General features: G+C 35.7%; 2 protein-coding genes across 5 annotated transcripts; both read right to left on the bottom strand.

Moving 5' to 3' along the window:
• Positions 1–202: 202 nt before the first annotated feature.
• TRFL8 (TRF-like 8) lies at positions 203–9,460 on the bottom strand. 4 transcript variants are annotated; one of them, XM_023662251.2, is made up of 7 exons: positions 9,319–9,460; positions 8,002–8,109; positions 2,557–2,629; positions 1,535–2,397; positions 914–1,138; positions 764–820; positions 203–595 (listed from the first exon to the last, which is right to left on the bottom strand). In XM_023662251.2, the coding sequence occupies exons 2-7, from the start codon at positions 8,053–8,055 to the stop codon at positions 404–406; spliced, it is 1,464 nt and encodes a 487-aa protein (XP_023518019.1). In that variant the 5' UTR covers positions 8,056–8,109; positions 9,319–9,460; the 3' UTR covers positions 203–403. The 4 variants fall into 4 exon arrangements, with proteins under 4 accessions (XP_023518019.1, XP_023518018.1, XP_023518021.1 ...); XM_023662250.2 differs by having other exon boundaries at positions 8,002–8,216; XM_023662253.2 differs by having other exon boundaries at positions 1,535–2,402; positions 2,557–2,646; positions 8,002–8,216.
• Positions 9,461–10,838: 1,378 nt separating this feature from the next.
• LOC111782183 (putative white-brown complex homolog protein 30) lies at positions 10,839–20,626 on the bottom strand. The gene is made up of 14 exons (XM_023663002.2): positions 19,974–20,626; positions 19,813–19,889; positions 18,387–18,665; positions 17,681–17,744; positions 17,435–17,581; positions 17,190–17,224; positions 16,090–16,163; positions 14,738–15,636; positions 13,931–14,227; positions 13,151–13,624; positions 12,457–12,605; positions 11,910–12,199; positions 11,570–11,703; positions 10,839–11,289 (listed from the first exon to the last, which is right to left on the bottom strand). The coding sequence occupies exons 1-14, from the start codon at positions 20,204–20,206 to the stop codon at positions 11,133–11,135; spliced, it is 3,309 nt and encodes a 1,102-aa protein (XP_023518770.1). The 5' UTR covers positions 20,207–20,626; the 3' UTR covers positions 10,839–11,132.
• Between the last annotated feature and the right edge of the window lie 1,437 nt (positions 20,627–22,063).

Here is a 22,063-nt window from a genome sequence, read left to right on the forward strand (position 1 = left end):
AACATTAGAAAGCATGGAGATATTCACTCAAGTATTCCCTGCTCAAGGTGCTTGCTGATTTCCCCTCCCTCCGAGCAATTAGTTCAAACTGCAACATGACTTCCATTCCTCAATGCAACAGAATTCGGGAACCTCTAGCTTCCCTCGAGAATTAACAATTGGTATTAGGAAATGTTTATGGATAATTCTTAAAAAAACAAGGGAAAAGAAGAGATGATATTATAAACTTTTAGTTAATTAGCTCCGCAGCTATCATAATGGAAGATTTTTTCCCATTTTCAAGAGCATATCACTGTTACAATAGGATCAAAACAAAAACAGAGATCTTTTTACATCTAATTACAAGTATTATTTGAACTTCCACTTCACTGCAAAGGCCTTTCGGGTGTTTCCAAAGTAGATGTCATTCGTCCTTCTTCCGCCCCCAATTGAATGGCAAAGCATTACTTTCAGTAAGATCCGGGGCAGGTGTAGTTGCTTCGACTGATTTTGGACTGCGCTCCTTTGGATATGGATAAATATTGGCCAGTTCATAGACGCGTTGGAGCAGGGACTTTGGAAGCGGCCGTGAGGCATGTGATTGCTTCCGTTCGATCTGTATAATTGAAACATTTTCAACCAACTAAAAGCATGCTAAAAATTTACTTCCATACAAAAGATTCAATGGAATTGGAACAAGGACAAAAGGTCATTAAATGTTAATCCAAGGCGTGCACAATTCACATCCGCTAGAAAGGTGAAGCATTAAGACAAAAAGGCTCACCCCTTTTCTGTTCTGTATGTTAACACAGCTAGCTCTCAGAAGATTTCGCCATTTGTCCTGCAGGGAAAACAAGATAAGGCATACACAATTCACATTCTCATTGGACTCAGGGACAACCAATCAGGAAGTAGATTCGAGTGAGACAGATACCCTGAGATCTATAGGTGTGCGATGAGGAGAATGTGCAAATAGGTGCCTCTTTATATGAGTCCAGCGGCCAGTTCCATATTCAGCAATTCCATCAACTAATTGCATTACTTCAGTAAGTGTCCACATCTTCTGGTGCTTCCTCCTATCATGCTTTTTACATCTTTTAGCAGACGAATAAACATTTTTACATTCTGTTGCAGAATATACGTCTTCTGATAGAAATCCCTGTAATATAGAATGAAAGAACTTACAATTCTGAAACTATAGCAGAATTAGGTGATAAAACAACAGAGTTCCATGGTCAAAGACTCATAAATTACGAACTTTGAAGTTACGGCAGGAAAAGACAACAAGAATTTTCTATTTACAACCCCCAAGTAAAAACCCCTCACACATGAAGATGGACAAAAAAAAAAAAAAAAAAAAAAAAACGTCTTTCAAAAAGATATAGCATTATGCATGACTTCATCAAAGCAGTTCCAGCTTTAACTCTAGAAAGACTTTGCACCAAACAAACCATTAAAAAAAATCATATAATATATGAAAGGCAAATAAGACACAGAAATCTCAATGATAATTATATTGACAGGATGAACAGATATCAAGAGAGAACTCCCGTACCGAAACTGGTACATGCTTCTTTGGATGTCTTCTTTGAGATCGAGACTGCACTGGAACAGAAGTACCACAATGCCATTCACTTTTAGGCGTGGACACTTGTACCTCATGGCTAACATGACTAGATTCTTCAGTAGATGTCCCTTTCATGTATTTATCTTTTGTAGGAGTTTTTTTCCTTCCCTTGTTACTTTCAGACTTAGAATCTGAAAATTCTTCAATGAACCTTCGTGTAGGCTTACGCAATCTCCTCTCCCTTGAACAACTGACGAGTTTGCTTGCCACAATATCACCCTTCACATTTTCATCAGATAAATCACGATTTTCTATAAAGCTTTCATTAGTATTAAATTTATGGATACTTCTATTATCAAGTATTGTATCGCAGATGCTGCCTTCGTGTGGTGTTACACGACTACTATTGGTCCTCAGACCAGCACACAAATCATGAGTGAAACCCCTCTCAACATGTGTATTATTGAATTCAGTCTCCATTATCATTGCTGCTGACAATTCTGATATTCCAAAAGCATCTGTATCACTCCTGCTTGATCCTTGAGACTTGCACTCTGAACTTAAGTTTACCAATTTATGGATATTTCTATTATCAAGTATTGTATCACAGATGCTTCCTTCAAGTGGTGTTACACGACTACTATTGGTACCAGCACACAAATCATGAGTGAAACCCCTCTCAACATGTGTATCATTGTATTCAGCCTCCATTATCATTGCTGCTGACAGTTCTGATATCCCAAAAGCATCAGCATCACTCCTGCTTGATCCCTGAGACTTGCACTCTGAACTTAAGTTTCCCAAATGTAATCCCCTATTCTGTCTGAAAGAATTTTCAGCAACTTCTGCATCTGTGCTTTAATAATACATAATTAAAGTTAAAGATAAAGAAAAACAGGGAGAAAGAAAGAGGGGAAACAGAGGCTTGAGAATACTGACTACATATGAAATTTGTTAACATATAACCACACGAGGAAAAATTATATGTATAATGAGAAGATAAACTTTACATGTATTCGGCAGATTGTTTGCTGCATGGAATTCCCCTACTTGATTGGCATCACCCAGCAGTTGATCAAGATCCTAAAAATTCCATTACACTTCAATCAATTAAGAAAGATAAAACTAAATCTGAATAAGAATTATGACAGCCCCGTTTGATAACCAATTTGATTTTTTGTTTTTGGTTTTTGAAAATTAAGCTTGTTTACAAGTGGTTCCTCAACTACGATTTTCATCTTTTTCTTTTTTAAGTAACATATGAATTCTTAGTCATCTTCCAAAAACAAACAAATTTTAAAACTACTCTATTTAGTTTTCAAAATATGGCTTTTGGTTTTTGAAAACAATGGTAGAAAGTAAATAACAAAACAAGAAACTTATACCGAAGTAATGTTTAAAAGCTTAATTTTCAAGAACTAAAAATCAAATGGTTATCAAACAGGGCAACATTTTCAAGTTTTTTATTTTTACATTTCTTTTAACTTCCTATATAGGAAACCAAAAGGATGCATTAAAAAGGAGGAATAGGAAAAGGGATGAGAAAACACACATGGAACCAGGGGATTTGCGTAAAAAGCTCCTAATTGGTAAGTTTCATAATGACAAAAGGCTTTGGACAAAACCACAAAATGTAAGGAGGCTAACTAGTAAATTATGAAAAAACACCCAAGGAAATGTGAGAATTACGGAAAAAATTTCTTATTCCTCCCAAACCAAACTCTCCAAAGAAGAGCCTTAATAGGTTCTAGCTTTACTCCTCAAAAGGATGTCTACAAAAGAGTTGAACCACAGCCATCTTGCAGATCATTAGAGAACACCAGGAAATACCAAAAGGCATGTTTGAAGTGATTTTGGTATGACCAAAAGTCACTGGGCCCACTCATCTAAAACTCAAAAAAAAAAAAAAAAAAAAGTCCGACATTATGTCCACCATTGTAAGCTTTGATTCTTGGAAGAAAGCAACATGAAAGGTAGCCACAATCACAAAATCCTACAACAATCTAACCCTGAGATCCGTACATGATAGCTTAATATGTGGAACTTGATGACAACTCTGAGCAACTATTTCTCTCATAACTAATAATGGTGCTAGGATCAAAGATGATGGCTCTATTGTGGAGGAGGTGCTACGAAATCCACACTTGTGTGATGTACATTGGAAGTTATGGTAGGCTGGTTACTACTCAATTCTCTGGGGACTATAGATAGAGAGGAATAATAAAGCCATCAAGATTTGGAAGGCTCTTGAAGGAAATTTTGACAGCTAGTAAGGTTGGGAGTCATCTCTATGGAGTTTTGTGCTTGCCCTCAAGGTTTTATTATTTTGAATGAAGGGGCTTCAAAGAGCCTTGTGCTTGCGCTCAAGAAAATTGTTCAGCCCTTTAAGGCATCCATTGTTCACATCTAGGATCAGTGTTTTACCACCTTCTAAGATTCATGGGTTCCTCTTTGAGGCATCCATTAAAGATCTCGAGCCCGCAAAACCCATATATGTTAAAAGAGGTTAAGAATCATTACATCATGCTCGAAGAAGTGAGCTCATAATTTCTTCTCAGTCACCCATTGGGAATAATGTTATAGATCCCAATTTAGTTTAAGAAAATTGTTCATGTCTCTTGATCTCCTCTGTAAGACAAGGAGTAGTCAAAACTTATCAACATTAGTTCCATCAAAGCCTTCAAAATCCCTTCTAGTAGCCCTAAAGTTTTATCTTTAAAAGATACATTTTTTACTCATGAGGTGATTCACTCGAGGATAGCCCCCACAGTTTATCTTTTTCCTCCTCATTGTGATGACTTTGACGTTGAATCTCAAGTTAGTCTAAGCAGTGTGTGTTAAAGATCACGTATTTGTTTAGAATGCTGTCAGTTAGTATCTAATTAAATCTCCGTTAGGAGTTAGATCTAGTTTTTTATTTGATTTAGTTTTGATTTGATTAGATTTTATTTTGATTTGTTTACTCGTTTGTTACGAGATTTTCTGCAGATTTTTAGGTAGATTTTCTGAATATATTTTGTTATCTCTGTTGCTCTTCATAATTCAATCTTCTCATTAATCATTCAATAAATCCCTCTTTCACTAACAATTGGTATCAGAGCTATCTTCTTAAGGGATCTGTGAGATCAAAATGGGAGAATCAAGTTTTTCAGCTGTTGCACCACCAGTCTTCGATGGAGACAATTATCAAATGTGGGCAGTTCGTATGGAGACTTATTTGGAGGCCTTGGATCTTTGGGAAGCAATAGAAGAGGATTACGAGGTCCCTCTGCTTCCAGCAAATCCTACTGTAGCACAAATCAAATTACAGAAGAAAAAGAAGACAAGGAAATCAAAGGCAAAAGCTTGCCTATTTGCCGCTGTATCTGAAATGATCTTCATGCGAATAATGTCCCTCAAAACAGCAAAAGAAATCTGGGATTATCTCAAGGCTGAATATGAAGGAGATGAGAGGATTCGTGGAATGAAAGTCCTGAATTTGATCAGGGATTTCGAGTTGCAGAAGATGAAGGAGTCAGAGTCGGTAAAAGAGTATTCTGACAGACTTCTCAGCATCGCCAACAAGGTGAGATTGCTTGGTTCTGTATTAAATGATTCCAGGATCGTTGAAAAGCTGCTAGTCACTCTTCCAGAGAAGTTTGAAGCCACCATTACTACTCTGGAGAACACCAAAGACTTGTCAAAGATTTCTCTTATAGAGCTCTTGAATGCTTTACAAGCGCAAGAGCAAAGGAGGTCTATGAGACAAGAAGGGGTGATTGAAGGTGCCTTACTTGTTAAGCATCAAGATAGCCGCAGGTATAAAAACAGCAAAAATTTCAAAAATCAATTGACGTATGGAGATTCATCTGCCAATTATCAAAAGACAAAAGGAGGAGGTTTCAAAAAATCCTATCCACCTTGCCGCCATTGTGAGAAGAAAGGTCATCCACCATACAAGTGTTGGAGAAGACCTGACGCCTTCTGCTCCAAATGCAATCAACTTGGACATGAAGCTGTGATCTGCAAAGCCAAAGATCTGGTGAAAGAAGTAGATGCACAGGTCGTTGATCAAGAAGAAGAAGAAGAAGATCAATTGTTTATGGTCACTTCTTCCTCAAGCAAAGAATCAAGCGAGACCTGGTTGATTGACAGTGGGTGCACAAATCACATGACTTATGACAAGGAGTCTTTTGAGGAATTAAGAGACACCGAAGATAAGAGAGTGAGGATCGGCAATGGTGAACACTTGGAAGTCAAGGGAAAAGGCACAGTAGCTATAACAAGCTATGAAGGTACAAAATTTATTCCAGATGTTTTATTTGTGCCTAAAATTGATCAAAATCTCTTGAGCGTTGGTCAGTTACTTAATAAAGGTTATAAAGTGTTGTTTGAGAATAAGCGGTGCTTGATCAAAGATGCTAGTGGCAAAGACTTGTTCAATGTCAAAATGAAAGGAAAAAGCTTTGCTCTAAATCCGACGGCCTTTATATCCAGAGCTGGTGCCACTGGGACTTGGCACAAAAGACTTGGGCACTTTCATCATCGAGGTTTGCTTCAGATACAGTCAAAGAAGCTGGTAGAAGAACTCATTGACATTGATGATGACATGTCTCCTTACCGTGCTTGTAACTTTGGGAAGCAACATAGGCAACCCTTTCCTAAACAGGCATGGAGAGGCTCGAAAAAGCTGCAACTGGTTCATACTGATCTTTGTGGTCCTCAGCGAACACCATCACTAAATGGTAATCTTTAATACATTGCTTTTATTAATGATCTAACAAGAATGTGTTGGATATTCTTGCTGAAGCAAAAGTCAGAAGTTGCGGGTGTATTTTGGAAATTCAAAGCCAGAGTTGAGAATGAAGGTGCATGCTTGATTCAGACTGTAAGATCAGATAATGGCAAAGAGTACACTTCAGAAACTTTTAACAGGTTTTGTGAAGAGGCTGGAATTGAACATCAATTGACAACACCATACACTCCTCAACAGAATGGCGTCAGTGTCAGGAGGAATAGATTCATAATGGAGATGACGAGATGCATGCTTCATGAGAAGGATCTTCCAAAACGTTTTTGGGGAAAAGCAGCAAGCACTATTATGTGCTTGCAAAATCGACTTTCAACAAAAGTTGTAAAGAACCTGACACCATTTGAAGTTTGGTATGGTTACAAACCTTCTTTAAAGTTCGTTAGAGTATTTGGGTGTCTTTGCTTCATTTACATTCCACAGGTCAAGCGTGATAAGCTTGACAAAAAGTCAGAAGTTGGCATCTTTATTGGCATGTTAGAAGAGTCTAAAGATGAACGACAAGATGCTTTGGTTGATGATGCACCTGTCCAAGGAGGAGCTTTCAGTGATCGAGAAAAACAAAATCTGAGAGTTGGTTGATCGACCTCTAAACAGGAAAAATAATTGGAGCAAGATGGGTGTTCAGAAAAAAGCTTGGAGTTCACAGCATCTAAACAAGGAGGAGTGTTAAAGATCACGTATTTGTTTAGAATGCTGTCAGTTAGTATCTAATTAAATCTCCGTTAGGAGTTAGATATAGTTTTTTATTTGATTTAGTTTTGATTTGATTAGATTTTATTTTGATTTGTTTACTCGTTTGTTACCAGATTTTCTGCAGATTTTTAGGTAGATTTTCTGAATATCTTTTGTTATCTCTGTATAAATATGGAGCATTCTTGCTCTTCATAATTCAATCTTCTCATTAATCATTCAATAAATCCCTCTTTCACTAACAGTGTGGAATCTCTATTGGAGCCAATGGTTAATCACTTCGATGATATGGAGATTGAAAACTCATCTTCCCATGCTTTTGAGTTCCTATCAGGGAAATGGTAAGGAGATTCTCCTTCCTCCCCCTTCAGTCCCTAGCGAAGCTTGTGGCCTTGATTACAAGAAATTCTTTCTCCAACTTCTTAAATATTAGTTTTTTATCAAGTTTTTTAGAGAGCTCTTTTACGGTCTTTGCATTCTATTCTGGCAGTTCAAGTTTTGGTGATTTTGATCTCGAATTTTCTAATTTAGATTGTTAATTCTTGGAAGAGGTTTCTGGCCAGCTTTTTTCTTGTTTGTTTTTATTTTTATTTTTTATTTTATCTTCAGCTATTGTGATTGTTGTTCAAGTTTGTTTTGGAGCTAAGCTTTGGTTTGATGAGTCCTTTTTGTCTCTTGGCTATTCTCTCTCGTTTGTAATCACTTTATGATCTTGCTTGTTTTCTGGTTCTATTTCCTTTTTCCACTCCCCTGGGGAGTTCGTATCCTTTAATCATTTTCCTTTTCATTTTATCAATGAGAAGTTGTTTCTCGTTCATAAAATTGTGTCCTCGATAATATAAAAACTCTCCAATAAGACTCAAATCATGAAAAATCATTCACGCAAATCATTTTTGGAAAATCATTCTAGGTGTTCAATGGATAACATTTAAATGTAAAAGCGACTTCCTAATAGTAAAAAAAAACTTCTCACCCAATGAGATTTCATATTTGTGAACTTCCGGCAGAAATGCGCTTCTTGATCCATAATGTGATTTACTTTGAAGCTCAATCCTACAGGTCCTGATACGGATTAGCAGCTCTAGCACCACAAGAAAAGGCATATCAACATGATTATTGTTGTGATCAACCGTCAACTACTGGGATAAAACACTTCACTGAAGTCTTCTACTTCTCAGGTCAAAATACCTTAAGAGATAATAAGTTGAAAAGGCACAATTGAAGTTAATTTCTAGCAAAATGATGTAACTAACTCACAAGGTCCCTTTGAAGAAATTGCTCTTATCAAACTTTCAAGTATGACATTAAGTGATGGCGAAATTCAAAAAATAATCACTAGTTACTATTCCTTTTAGCTCAACCATTACGAAGCTCGAGATCAAATCATCAACTTTTGAAATGGTAATAATTATCCACAAAATTATGCTTGAATTAGAAATTATTAGCCCATATTGATAATGAATAAAATAAACTACAGTTTACACCTCAACCAGTCACGAAAAATAACTAAAGCTATAATTTCCCCAAATTCATCAGTTAGCGACTGAACCAACTCTACTTAAATGCACAGGCTTTAACGATTACTGTACAAAACATGTTGATCTACAACATGTAAATTCACCTATTTAGTAATTGAGTTTAAAAAGGCTAACATTCTTTTTATACTAAACCCAATGAGTTCATTAACAGCAAAAATAGACCAAGACAATTAAATAAAACCCCTCCACTTTTCATACTCAATAAGTATTACACCCATCCCCTAAATATAAGAATAACCATATTCTAATTTCCGCATTAGTTGCACAACCTTCAAATAGTCATGCAATATCCCCCCCCCCCCCCCCCCAAAAAAAAAAAAAAGAAAAAAAAAACTAACAACGGAAAAGTAAAGATCGACTAAAATTCACAGAAGATTCACAAAAGAAAGGCTTTCGATTGAATGCCGAAAGGAAAAAGATACAGTTTAGACGGAATAGAGCTTCGAATTTCGAGTTGTGAGGTAGGGAAAATGAAAAAATATCGGAATGCGGATGTAAAGGCAAATGCACGAAGCTAATCAGCATAGTCAATCAAACACAAAAGAAAAAGGAAACGATACGGAAAGGAAGAAAGCGTATTCTTCACTTTCCTTCATCACCCGGAAGTCAAAGAAACAGTAAATTAAAACTGACCACTAGTCGCCATCGAGTCCACTGACTCAAAGCTATCGATCAGCAATCTCGCAGAATCTAAAGCAAGAAGTAGCAGAGAAAGTAACAAATTCAAAATTGGCAGAAGAGAGGAGAAGTACCAGCGAAGAAGGTGAAGATCCGAGCTTAGCTTGAAGAGAGGAAGAGAAAATACAAGAGTGGCGTTGAGAGTTGGAAACCGCAAAAATGGAAATGGTGGTGCTTTTAAACCGCCAAGAAAGCGTTGGGAAAAAAAAAGGGAATCCAAACGTTTTCTTCTCTGCCTTTTGTTACTCAGTTTATATGCGTTTGAAATCCGGCCGAGAAATACACGTGGATTTTATTAGCGGCTTTACTGTTTGACGGCCTCGTAACGCTACTATTTTAACGGCCTTGGGACGGTTGCCCGCCGTCTGCTTACATATGAAAGTCTTTCACTAATATGGCTTTAACATGAAAGGAAAGAAAAGTCAACGTATTTATATAACTGGATTAGTCTCTTTCAATGAAATCCCACTTCGATGGGAGAAGATAACTAAACATTTATGGTGAAAACCTCTCACAAGCAGACTTGTTTTAAAAACGTTGAGAGAAAGTCTAAACAGGACAATTAGCAATGAGTTTGAACTAAACATTCAGGGTGGAAATCTTTCTCAAGCAAACTCGTTTAAAAAACCACCCTCTCCCAAGCATACTCATTTTAAAAACCTTGAAGAGAAAGTCCAAATAAGACAACATTTACTAGCGATGGATTTAAATTAAACATTCCGGTGGAAACCTCTCACAAACAGACTCATTTTAAAAACCTTGAGAGAAAGCCTAAATAAGACAATATTGCTAGAGATGCATTCAGGGTAGAAACCTCTCCGAGACAGGCTCATTTTAAAAACCTTGAGAGATTTTAAAAACCTTGAGAGAAAGCCTAAATAAGACAATATTGCTAGAGATGCATTCAGGGTAGAAACCTCTCCGAGACAGGCTCATTTTAAAAACCTTGAGAGAAAGCCTAAATAGGACAATATTGATTGCTAGAGATGCATTCAGGGTAGAAACCTCTCCCAAACAGACTCATTTTAAAAACCTTGACTGTTACACGCTCTTTCTGTAGTAATGTCTCAGGGTTTACCGGCCTCTTTCTTTCTTCACAATATATTAAGCCTTCTAAATTTTTAAGAAATTTATTTAAAAGATTCATGATATAAGCCAACTTAGGTTAACTACTTAGGATTCAACACATAGTGAAGATTTCGAATTTACATTTTGTTCGTGAAGGCTTGATTATGTAATAACACTCTCCAGTGAGTTAGGTCTATCGTTGAATGAACTGCAATTGCTGCATGCTATTGAATCTCAAGCAATGAATGGTTATAATTCTGAACCCACTCTTACTTATTTTGGATTTCGAAACGGTTTTTAGTTTGATTATGGAAGCTCCAATACAATTGTGGAGCTCGCAACAAGACGCCGGCTCGGTCCTAAATATCAATCGGTTATCGATTTACAAGTACTCTTTTCCGGGGTTGGGAGTTACCAATAGTTGTTTACATCCATGTGTTGCAACCAGGTAGAACAAACAAAGTTCATACAAAATTTTTGTGTTGAAATCTGTTTGGGAAAGACCTCCCTCCCACGGCTGAGTGGATGAACCTGAAAATGGCAAGAGTTCAAAGTTTATACGAATTTCAAATGTTTACATTGTCATTTTCATAGCCAGCCACTTTGCCGTGGTATCAATGCATTACACGGTAATGGGCTGCTGTATCAAGGAATGAGCATTAAGCTACAAGAAGTAATGCCCCCCGGAAATCTATTTTGATGATATGAATCTAATCTGTACAAGTCTACTAAAATTTTGGTATTCGGATCCTACTGCTGAGAGAGAAAATCGTGGATGCCGAACACCATGGAAGTGACATACATTACAAAGAAACTAATCTCATTTCTTTTGGAAGGTGACCATCAGAAAGAAAGCAGCTAAACGACTGAGTATCCCAAACAAAATGAGCATCACTAAACAAAGTTGCCAGTCATGGATATCATAGCCGTTTTCCATCAGTGAAGTACAGCGAGTTATCAACCATACACCAGAATACCTGTCAACATTGATGTTTAGACAAGACAATCACAACAAAACCTTTTCAACAGAATCCATCCAAAGGGAAAGAAGAAACGCAGTTAAATAGCAATCATTATGCCTTGAGATTGAAACTATCGTTTCCGTAAGTCATCATGCAAACATCAATGATTATTTCATACTAGCATTTTTGCTTGTCAAATGCAAGCTAAAACATGCTAAATCGACTGCATTCTTACAAACATGCTAAATAGACTCCAATATAATGGATAGAAAGGGAGAAAGAGAATGTTAACTACCTTTCAGCATTTGCGATGACAAAGCCTTCGAGTGCCCACTTAGGGTAGCATAACTTTCCTAAATATTTGACAATTGGACTATCTTTATCTTGGTTTGCAATGAGGGTCAAAACTACAGGAAGAAGCACCGACCACTGCAAGAAGAGTAAGATAGGTAAGGAGGATCATTTTTTTTTTTTTTTTTTTTTTTTTTTTTTTTTTTTTTTTTTGTCCCAGAATCAACTCGATCAAATAATGAACACTTTATATGGAATCCAAAACAGAGTGTCTTATTACTTGACAAAAGTAATAATGTTGCAATCTTAATTTGCATGTCATGAATTGAGTTTCGAGTATGTACCAATTGGGCAGGAGCAGGTTGAAGGTAGATGGCAAGTGCATATGCCATTCCAGTCACACAGTACACTAGACAAACTAAAACAACATAGTTATCTGTAAAAGTTGATCTCGGATTATTGAAGAAATAGAACATAGACAGGTAAACCAGTGGCTTGACGATTGTGTTGAAAAGGTCAAGTGTGTCTTTTGCGAGAAAATGCGCCAGACTGCTAATCCCTGATGCACTCTCTCTCCAGTACTGTAATTTGTCAAGGGAAAATGATCTCAGTGCTGCAATCTTGCATAGGAGGGCTGCAAAATAAGCAAAGAGCGTATGACATAAGACATATAATGGGATGAACTTCTAACTGAAAGTAATCAAGCATAGATTATGCAGTGCCTCAGTTTTTTCTAGGAGAAGTTTATACTTGTTATGGTAAATAATCAAGTGATCCAACCTATTTATAAAAAAATATAACAGGACTATGATTTATGCAAGACACCACTTTCATTGGTGCTGTAATCAGCAGAAACCATACAAGCTATTTATTTCATTACTGGCAACTCACAAATAGCAATGACGGTGAAAGTATAGCCAAGGGAACCAAATGTTTCATCATTCACTTTAGCAAGAGTTCCTAAGCATGCTCCAGCAAGTAACAACATCAAGTAATCAGCTAATTGAAGTTTAGCTTCTCGCAGTCGCTGCTTGCACACCCTGGAAAAGCAAGAAAAACCATGTACAGAGCAATTATTCTTATTTAATAAAAAAGAAACACAAATACAACACATACAGAAATCTCCAGTTGCAAACTAACAGCAATGTTACTATATGTTTTACATATGAGAATAAGACTAGATGAAATAAAAGCATGTTTCAGGTGATTTATTTATAATTATTTTTGTATAAGTGTTTAATTATAAATAATTTGTAGTGGTATTTAACTTCAATTAAATACAAATGGTGTTTAACTGTTATCTACAAGAATGCTTTATCCTCTCACTGCATTATAGTTACTTATAATTCTGAATCTTTATCTCTATAGATATATAAGAAGTCACATGAATAAACAAATTATACATGTATATTTGTTTAGAATGTATTGAAAAAGGAGCACTTACTGTTGGACTCCTTTGAAGATATTGAAATTCTAACACTTAAGGCTCACAATCATACTGAACTTGATTACAATTTAGAAGTGATAGAGCTTGCTTACTGATGCATAAAAAGTAGAACGATGTAATAATTTCAGTAATCTTTACCTTCCCAAGAAATACCTAAACTGCCGAGCTAAACCAGGAGTTCTTCGATTAGATAGATCCTTAGAACTTAAGAAGTTCTGCTGTGCGTGATCCCGCTGCGACTCCACATTGGACTTCGTGTCCGGCAATAAATCTCCAGCAGGAGATTGTTCTCCAGCTTCATCACCAGGATTTTCTCCATGTGTTGAGCCGCTTGCAGATGTATCAGAATCACATAATTTCAGCAGGTCCGGAGGTACTGGATACCCATTATGAAGCATCCAACGGACAGGAAGTTGCTCATAAGTCACACCTACTGGCTTCACCAGACCCTCAAGAATGTCAATGAAATGGTCTGGAGGATTAACACGATCTGGCACTGTGATCCCTATACCAGCGAAGTACTCTTCAACTTTCTTTACAGATCCATGATACGCAGTAAGCCCACCCTTGGCGAGAAGTATCAAATCATCAAACATCTTAAACAACGAATAGCTGATTCCACAAAAATGAAAATAAGTTTACTTATGATCGTAGGACCAAAAAAGCCAAAGTAAAAGTAATATCAAATTAAGAAGAGTTAGAGATGGAGAGGGAGAGGAGGGTTTCCTCATGGAAAAAAAATAATTAGAGCCCATTAGAAGGGAGGGGAGTTTTCTATGATTTCAAGATTTTTATGGGGAAGGAAAATCTTGAAGTCAGATTAAAAGTAATTGATGGTCCAAAAAGTAATTATGTTCATTTATCGAGTATCATGAGAATTGGCATTCTAAAGTTTGGTGGTGGGCTGGCTGTACATACCTAGGTTGGTGAAGTACCATGCAGATGTTCACACCTTCAAGGGCTTCCCGCCGAAGTGATCGAAGAAGTAACTGAGAAGATGCACTGTCTAGACCAGTGGTAGGCTCATCCAGGATCAATAAGGAAGGTTCCATAACCATTTCAAGCCCCACATTAACTCGTTTTCTTTGACCTCCAGAGATTCCTCTTTTCTCCACAGTTCCAACAAGCGAATCTCTCACTGCTTGTAGTCCCAAGGACTCAATAACTCTTTCTACCACAAGAACTTTATCAGGCTTTGGCATGTCAGCTGACAGTCTACATAGTCAAAGAATCCATCCATGAGGAAAGTCAATATTTAACTTGAAATATTCAAAATTTTGGCTTTTACAGACCCAAGCGGCTGGTGGAAACTTAAATGGTTGTAAAGGGTAAAAGACAACAACGATTGATATTTATCACCATATTCCCTGATCCAACCATCATGAATGGGTATATACCAAGTTAAGCTATCAAATATTCAAATATACTAAACACGTCATGATACTATTAGGAATTTGACGAATTAGAATTTTACAGTTAAATTACATAGAACATGAAACCACAAGCATCAGTGGAAATTAGTTTTGGTTTTGGATGGTGATAAAACTAATAAATATGAAAATCCAAAAAATTAAAATGTTCAGGATAATTAGCATCCAAGCAAGAGCAGAGTCCTGCAAACTGGAAGGCACTCTGGTCACCGTTCACATAATAGTGCAGTATAAGAAAAAGACTTGATATTATCGTCAAGAATGGTAAAGTTTTGAATAAATAAAATTCACTTACCTGCACCTAGCACTAAATCGGAGGTTCTCCTCAACCGTCAAATTTCCATGCACTATATCATCTTGTGGAACAAAACCAATAATTTTTTTGTATGAATGGATGGACTCGGGTTTTCCATTTATAAGAATTAAACCAGTCATAGTGCACCCAGTAATCTTCCCAGCCAAAGCCGATAGAAATGTTGTCTTCCCTGCCCCAGATGGACCCATGACTGCTGCAACCCGACCTGGCATAATCTTCCCTGTGACACACCTCATTATATGCCGTTGTTTTCCCTTCAATGTTAGAGTAAGATCTTTGAAAGCTACTTCAATCACAGGTCTAGTCTTAATTTCAGTATCAGTGGCCATTGAAATCACTCCTGAGAAGGTCAAGTTTTTGTTTTGCTGTTGCATTGCTTTCTCTTTCTCTAGCTGGCCATAAGCATACTTAAAAATTTGAGTGTGAGTATGTACTTGTTTGCCCTTTGGAGCATGCTTTTTGATATTTTTATCTCCAATCTCCAAGTTAAAGCCTTCATTGCTATTTGGATTACTGTCAATGGACTCCAACATTTTTGTAAGGTTATTTTCTTTTTTCTTTCCTTTTGAAGTAGCAGGCTGTTTCTCCGGTGCATCTGAACTGCCTGGATGCACGGGTGGTAGTTGACCCAAACCTTTCGGTTGATCTGGCTGTTTTGATGACTTTTTACGAGAAAATGTCCGTGATAATTGTTGTTGCAATCCTGATGCGTGCTTCTTGGCAACATCTTTTGCGATTTTCCACCTTTCACGAGCTTGTGCTGTTTCTCGAGCATGTCTAGCAGCATCTTCCCTTCGTTTAGCCTGCCTTCTTTCCCGTGTAGTAAGAACTTGGTCAGAACAATTATAAATGATCAGCAGCAAAGTACTTATTCCGACCTACAAAGATGTGAACAATATCAAAATACATTGTTGACGACAAAGAAGAAGCAATTCAATGGCATATCATACTAAAAATTATTTCTATAAAATCAGCTGGACATGCAGAATAAGAAGTTTCGACTATGCAGTAAATGCTTTCAAAATGTATACGTTAGTTATTCATTTATGCAGATAAGTGTTCCAACCTATAACTACGCAAAAAGTTTCTGCATATAGAATGATCACGAATGAAAGAAGTCACTGAACAAGATTGAATAAAAGGTTATTAGAGTTAGATGTCATGAACATTTATAGTTCTAATCTTAGAACTAAATTAGTATCACATCGAAAATCACAAATGAGAATGATATCTACCTACCCAGCCCAAACAGCCTGTATCCAATCAAGATTTGATATCAGCTTTCATCCCGAAGCATAGGGAGGAAGGGGAAAAGAAAAAGAGTTACTTACAATGAGCATAACCCCATAGGCATGTATATTTTGGTTTGCAGTATTTGGATTGCAGGTTGCCAACTCGAAGCAGGCTGCAAAACCATTGAAATAGAGTGAAATGTTCAACCCCTTGTATGCTTACAAGGCAATTTAAGATTTCTCAAATAAAAACAATAGAAGTTTTAAAGAAGAACAAGTTTCAAAGGAAAAGTTAGATAGTCATCATAATCTGTAAACAGGGGTGTGCATTTACCATTTTCTTCCATTTTAGCAAAGATTACCAGTTGGACCAAGCTATATTTATTCACATATAATATTGTTACGCCCAATTCTCAAGCTGGTACCTAGACTCTTGTAGATGGATTAAATGATTTTATATATCCAAAAGCTTCCTAATCATAATTTTGAATCTTTAATTCATGGGAACTGGGTTTCTAATTGAGAAAGTTCGCTAATCATGATCATTTTACTTTCCATAAACAAGCTATTCAAGAATAAGCATGATAAATCCTTAACAATGAAATTTTAGATATGGAGCAGGAAAGGAAAATATCATTAATCAGGACTAGTTTCTATAGTATTTTTATCCAGGCAAAGAAATGGTCTATATAAATTGTTTCCAATTCATTGAATATATTCTTCTTGTCTCAAAGTGTAGAAAGCCACTTTCTATATAGGCCCTTTCTCAACTTCGTCTTATCTTTCTTTACTTCCCGTCACTCTCCTAAGGCTAATATTGGTGTCACATTCCAATCTAGAATGGGGAAGGGTTTCAGGCCCTTTTGATTTGGAAGATGAGTAGGCCCCTGGAATACTTCGTAAATCCTTTGTATTCCTCTCATTCAACAATAACACAAACCAGCATATCATAATAAATTTCGTTTTCAAATTCTACTTCCCATCAACTCCATCTCCTTACTTTTACAACGATATCTCTCCCATGTCATACCTCATATTCCAAAAGGGTCATCTCAGCCTAGATATTATAACTTCCATTACAAGGAACCTAAATAAATGTTATGCATATATTCAACAGAACTAGCGTACTGTTTAATATCATTTCAATTTTTAAGCTGATAACAAATGGCACACCACAAGCATCAACTTGCATGACTTACGTTGTTCAGAAGTAGAACCCTTCCTGCAGTAATGCCTAACACAGAAGTAGATCATAGATTAGAACAATGACATGATGAGAATGAGAACAAATATTACATATTAATGTGAACTAGAAACTAGCAAGTAATATCACATACTAATGTGAACTAAATTGAGCTGTTCTATCATTAAATTTCAGACCCTTGCAGATTTCAAAACGAGATTCAGGACTAACAGTTGTGAGTTTACAGATGAGGATTAATACCCACTACTGCAAGAAACTCTGCTTGTGGTTGTAGGGCAGTATGATCCAGGCGAACAAAAAATTTCACTGCTGGAAGCAACATCGGCCCATAAATCTGCTCCTCCACAGCTATGATTAAGTTGTCCAGGAGGTATCTGGTAACTATATCTACAGATCATATCACAAAGTTGAGAGGCATAGGCACAATATAAAATTCAGTGATTCAAGTGGAAAATGACTTTGACAAGGAATGTGATATGAACTTACGGATCACATATTCCAGTTGTTGAATTCAGCTTTGCAAGAGGGCAATAAGATCCTAACGGGCAAGCTTCATTTCATATTTTGGGGAAAAAAAGTGAACGCGTTAGATGTAGGTTCGAATATTTCATTCATGATTTTTGGACCAGCTACGTGAATCAAATTGTAATATAACACAACTGAATCATCAGAAATGTTGGCAGCTTGAAGGTTAAATAACAAACTTTAAGAAATATTTAGTCCAGAGTACAACAAGTATCTTCCTGGTAACGGAAATACAATGTAAACAAATTTTTAGCTCAAAATATTTTATAACATAATCCAAATCTTTAGGAACGAGAATAAAGTTATGGCATAACCCACAATGAATCATCAGAAATACTCGCAAAGAGCTCGAAAGTTAAATAACAACTTATAAAAAATAAAGTGTCAAAAAGATCGAGTCCAGTGAAGACCAACATATCTTCCTGGTTAGGGAAATGTAATTTAAACACAGTTTTAGCTTGAATTCATTTGTATATTTGTTAACAAAATATCATTCTAGAAAGTATGAATTCTACGCCTTAAGGTTTCTAGTTATATTTGATTCACTAATAGTAATGAGGTTGTGAAAAACTGTGGGGAACGTAGTCTTGAAAACAGGTGTAATTTCATCAAGCACAGGATTAAGAGGGCAGAAAAATAACAAGAGGTAATTTAATCACAAACTTACGTATCATGCATGTAAGACCCTGAGGACAAAAGAAACCCTCACAACAAGATTGGCAGTTTTCAGTTCTAGAAGGAACATCCGTAGTTTTGGGGTCAACCTTGTTTTTACCAAGACTGCAACTCCAACCTGGTTCACATCCAGAAGCCCACGAATTTAAATTGCAGTTCTTGTTAGGTTTTATGTAAGTGAACGTGACCCCTGAAGTAAGCTCTTTCGTACGGAAACTGCTGAAGAATAATCTAAGCTCAGCTGCTGTACATAGTCGTTGTGTAATATCTCCTGTTGAGAAATAAATATATGCCGTTAGGTGTAGAGGAAAAGTTGTAAGAAGTAGGAAAAAGTTCATAAGGGAGGAATGCAAATAAAAAAGAATGATGATAAAATTGAACTCAATCAATTCAACTAGCTCAACCCTTTTCATTTGAATTTATAATGAGGTCGTAAAGATACAAAGACAGACAGCCACTGACATCTAAAAGAGATAGATATATTATCTATATTCTATTGCAATAATGATTACAGTAATTATTTCTTAATTTAGAGTTCTTAGATAGTTAATACTCCAATGGGTTGCCCACTAAAAATAGAGTGTTGAAAGCACCTGATCATTATCCCCCCAAAACGATTCAACCTAAAAACTCTTCTACACAGATTTTGAAACAGACTATCCAGTTAAAATCTTCTGTATACACCCTCTAGTCTCATATTTAGTAGTTCTCAAACGTTTTTTTTTCTACTACGTTGAAGATCATTTAAAAAAGACAGTTCAAGCCCACTGCTAGTAGTTATTGTCTGTTTTGGCCCGTTACATATCGCTGTCAGCCTCACGGTTTTAAAACACATCTACTATGGCGATGGTCTAGCCCTACTCCGAGCAATGTTTCACACCGTCCGATGAGTGACTTTGATACCATTTATATCAACTCAAATGGACAATATCTTCTAGCAGTGGGCTTGAGTTGTTACAAATGGTATCAGAGCTAGGCACCGGGCAGTGTGTCAGCAAGGATGTTGGGCCTCCAAGGGGGTGGATTGTGAGATCCCACGTCGGTTGGAGAGGGGAACGAAACATTCCTTGTAAGGGTATGGGAACCTCTCACAAGTAAACGCGTTTTAAAATCGTGAGGCTGACGACAATACGTAACAGGTCAAAGCAGAAAATATCTTCTAGCGGTGGACTTGGGCCGTTACAATTATGTGAAAACGAAGAAAGATACAATTAGATACACCAAATTGAATGCACCTTTTCTGGTTATCCTAATTTTTCACAACCAGGTCGATCACCCCTCAACTAGACCCACCACACCTCAAAGACTAAAATGACATCAGATGATACATTCAATGATTAAAAACATATAAAATAATGATTAGCCTAAACCTTCCTATACAATTATAAAGAAAATAAACTGAACTTAGAATATCGTACCATTTGTCATCTTAAGACACGAAGTCAAGAAATCAACGTTACCATGATAATTGAAAGCACCATCCCAATCGGAATCCCTAGAAGAAATCAGAGGCCAACAGAGTTGAGAACTTGAATACAACAAAACAGTAAATAAAAAACTGGATCAGATAAATACGCACAAATCCTTTACACAGAACCCCCAATTTGTCCCAATGTCATTGCTTATAATGCGTGTCATATTCGTGAGTCGGCCATTAACTATCTGTGTGATAGAAGAAATCAAGGCCGGGTCAGCATCCGGACGATAATCCTCTTCATCCACGCAACGAATGGACGGGAATAGACTCAGAACGACGACTATAAACAACAACATAAGAGCTAAACAGCGTCTGGAAATCTCCTTTATACGCATTTCTTATAGCTCAAAATTCCGCAAGAGAAGTTGGCATAAATAGCTGAAGATACAGTGATTCAAAACCATGGCAATATAACTAATACTCCTTTTAGGTTTCCATCGCAAGCAGGAAAGCAGAGCGAAGAGGAGAATCCAAGCGATGAGAAAGAGATGGATAGTCGTTGAGTTGATTGAAGAAGGAATGAAGTTAAGGGTATCTGAAATTTCAATAGGGTTGTGGAAGAAGGAGCTTACAACAATGGAGGTGGAGAAATCGGAAAGACCCGCAGAAATTCGGTCAAAGGAAGCCATGGATGTTCCAAAGGAAGTCCTGATTTGGGGATGAAGAAATGGCGAGGAGGAATGGGTGGCTAAATTGATGGGGGTGGGAGAGGCTCAACTACGCCAGAATTTCAGAAGAGTTTGTAATTTTTTTTATGTACGCAATGAATTTTGTCGATGCAATGTGGCGCGAGATAAACGGCCGCTTGTCGAACCACTATAACCGCCAAAAACACGGTTCAACCACTCCGGTCGAGTCGACCCGGTTTATTTTCTTTTCTTTTCTTTTTTTGTGGAAAAATCAATTTCTACCTGTATCAATAAAAAATTATAAAAACTTTTTTTTTTTAATTTTATAATTATAATATATGATTAGCATAATTGACATAAACGGTAATCTTGTTTGAAATTTTAATTTTATTAAAAATATATAAATTAATGGACTAAATTACTAAAAATATCTCGTTTTAACAATACCTTTAAAATTTTAAAAAATAATAATAAAATAAATTTAAAATTTTCAATAATACTTCTAAAATGGTAAAATTTCAAAACCAATCTTTTATCTTTTTTTAAAATATTCAAAAAATCTCGTGAACTTTAAAATAACATTAATATTTTTAACCTTTTAGAAAAAAATAATAAAATATTTGTAGATAATTTACGAAATATAGATATATAGTTTATGTTCTTATGTTGATGGTAATAATTTTTTTTACGTTTTTTTATACGACATGGGTGAATGCTATTTTTAAAATTTCACTCATATATTTTAGATTAAAACTTAAAGGTATTGAAAGTTTAAAATAATTTTAAAATAAAATATTAGAAGTCTTTTTGGTAAAATTAATTTTTTATTAAATTTATAAATATTATTTAAACTTTTAAAATTTTTAAGTATTAATCTAAATATTCCGCTCAAATTATTTTAATCTTAAAAGGTTTTTAGTATCATTTAGAGATGTGTTTCTTTTCTACGACGTATTATCAACCTTTTTTTCTAATGTAAATTTTATATAATCAATTAATTTATTTCACGTGTATGTGCATATTTTTTTCTAAATAATAGGTAGCTTTTTTTAAATGGGCGTCCCATATTAAGTAAGGTTAAATAGGTGCATTAATTGATTTAGGTTGAAATTTAATCTTATAATTACAATTAATTAATTTAATAATAATAATTTACCTGTAAAAAACAAAATAAATCATACGAATACATTTGCAAAATTTATAAAGAAAAGTCCATTTTTGTTAGAAATTTAACAATAAACTAACAAGAGGAATCATTTACTAATTTTAAATATTTAAAATTATAATAAGTAATATGAAATAAAACTTAAACTATCACCAAAATTATAATTTAACAAAAAATAATAATAATAATAATAAGTAAAAAAAAAATGAGACAAACTTGAAAATTTAAATAACTAATAAAATGTAAACACTTTTTTTAATCAAACCCAATCTATTTAAATATTTTTAAAAAAAAAATCTTGATTATTTTTAATCATGTTTAATTTATTTTATTTAAAATCAAGCTAATATTAGTTTTTTGAATTAAGTTTTCCTATAAAATTACTATTTTCCCTAGTT

This window comes from Cucurbita pepo, chromosome 19 (genome assembly GCF_057944985.1).
Source record: "Cucurbita pepo subsp. pepo isolate OVF chromosome 19, ASM5794498v1, whole genome shotgun sequence".
In the NCBI taxonomy this organism is placed as follows: domain Eukaryota; kingdom Viridiplantae; phylum Streptophyta; class Magnoliopsida; order Cucurbitales; family Cucurbitaceae; genus Cucurbita; species Cucurbita pepo.

Excerpts from the sequence above, each read along its gene's own strand:
- LOC111782183 (XM_023663002.2), bottom strand. The coding sequence starts at position 20,206 with ATGCGTATAAAGGAGATTTCCAGACGCTGTTTAGCTCTTATGTTGTTG. Across the intron at positions 17,225-17,434 it reads AGAGTTTCTTGCAGTAGTGG|GCATTACTGCAGGAAGGGTT; the intron begins GTATTAATCCTC and ends CTTCTGTGTTAG. Across the intron at positions 14,228-14,737 it reads CGATTTAGTGCTAGGTGCAG|ACTGTCAGCTGACATGCCAA; the intron begins GTAAGTGAATTT and ends TTGACTATGTAG.
- TRFL8 (XM_023662251.2), bottom strand. The coding sequence starts at position 8,055 with ATGGATCAAGAAGCGCATTTCTGCCGGAAGTTCACAAATATGAAATCT. Across the intron at positions 1,139-1,534 it reads AGAAGCATGTACCAGTTTCG|GGATTTCTATCAGAAGACGT; the intron begins GTACGGGAGTTC and ends TCTATATTACAG. Across the intron at positions 596-763 it reads ACATACAGAACAGAAAAGGG|ATCGAACGGAAGCAATCACA; the intron begins GTGAGCCTTTTT and ends TCAATTATACAG.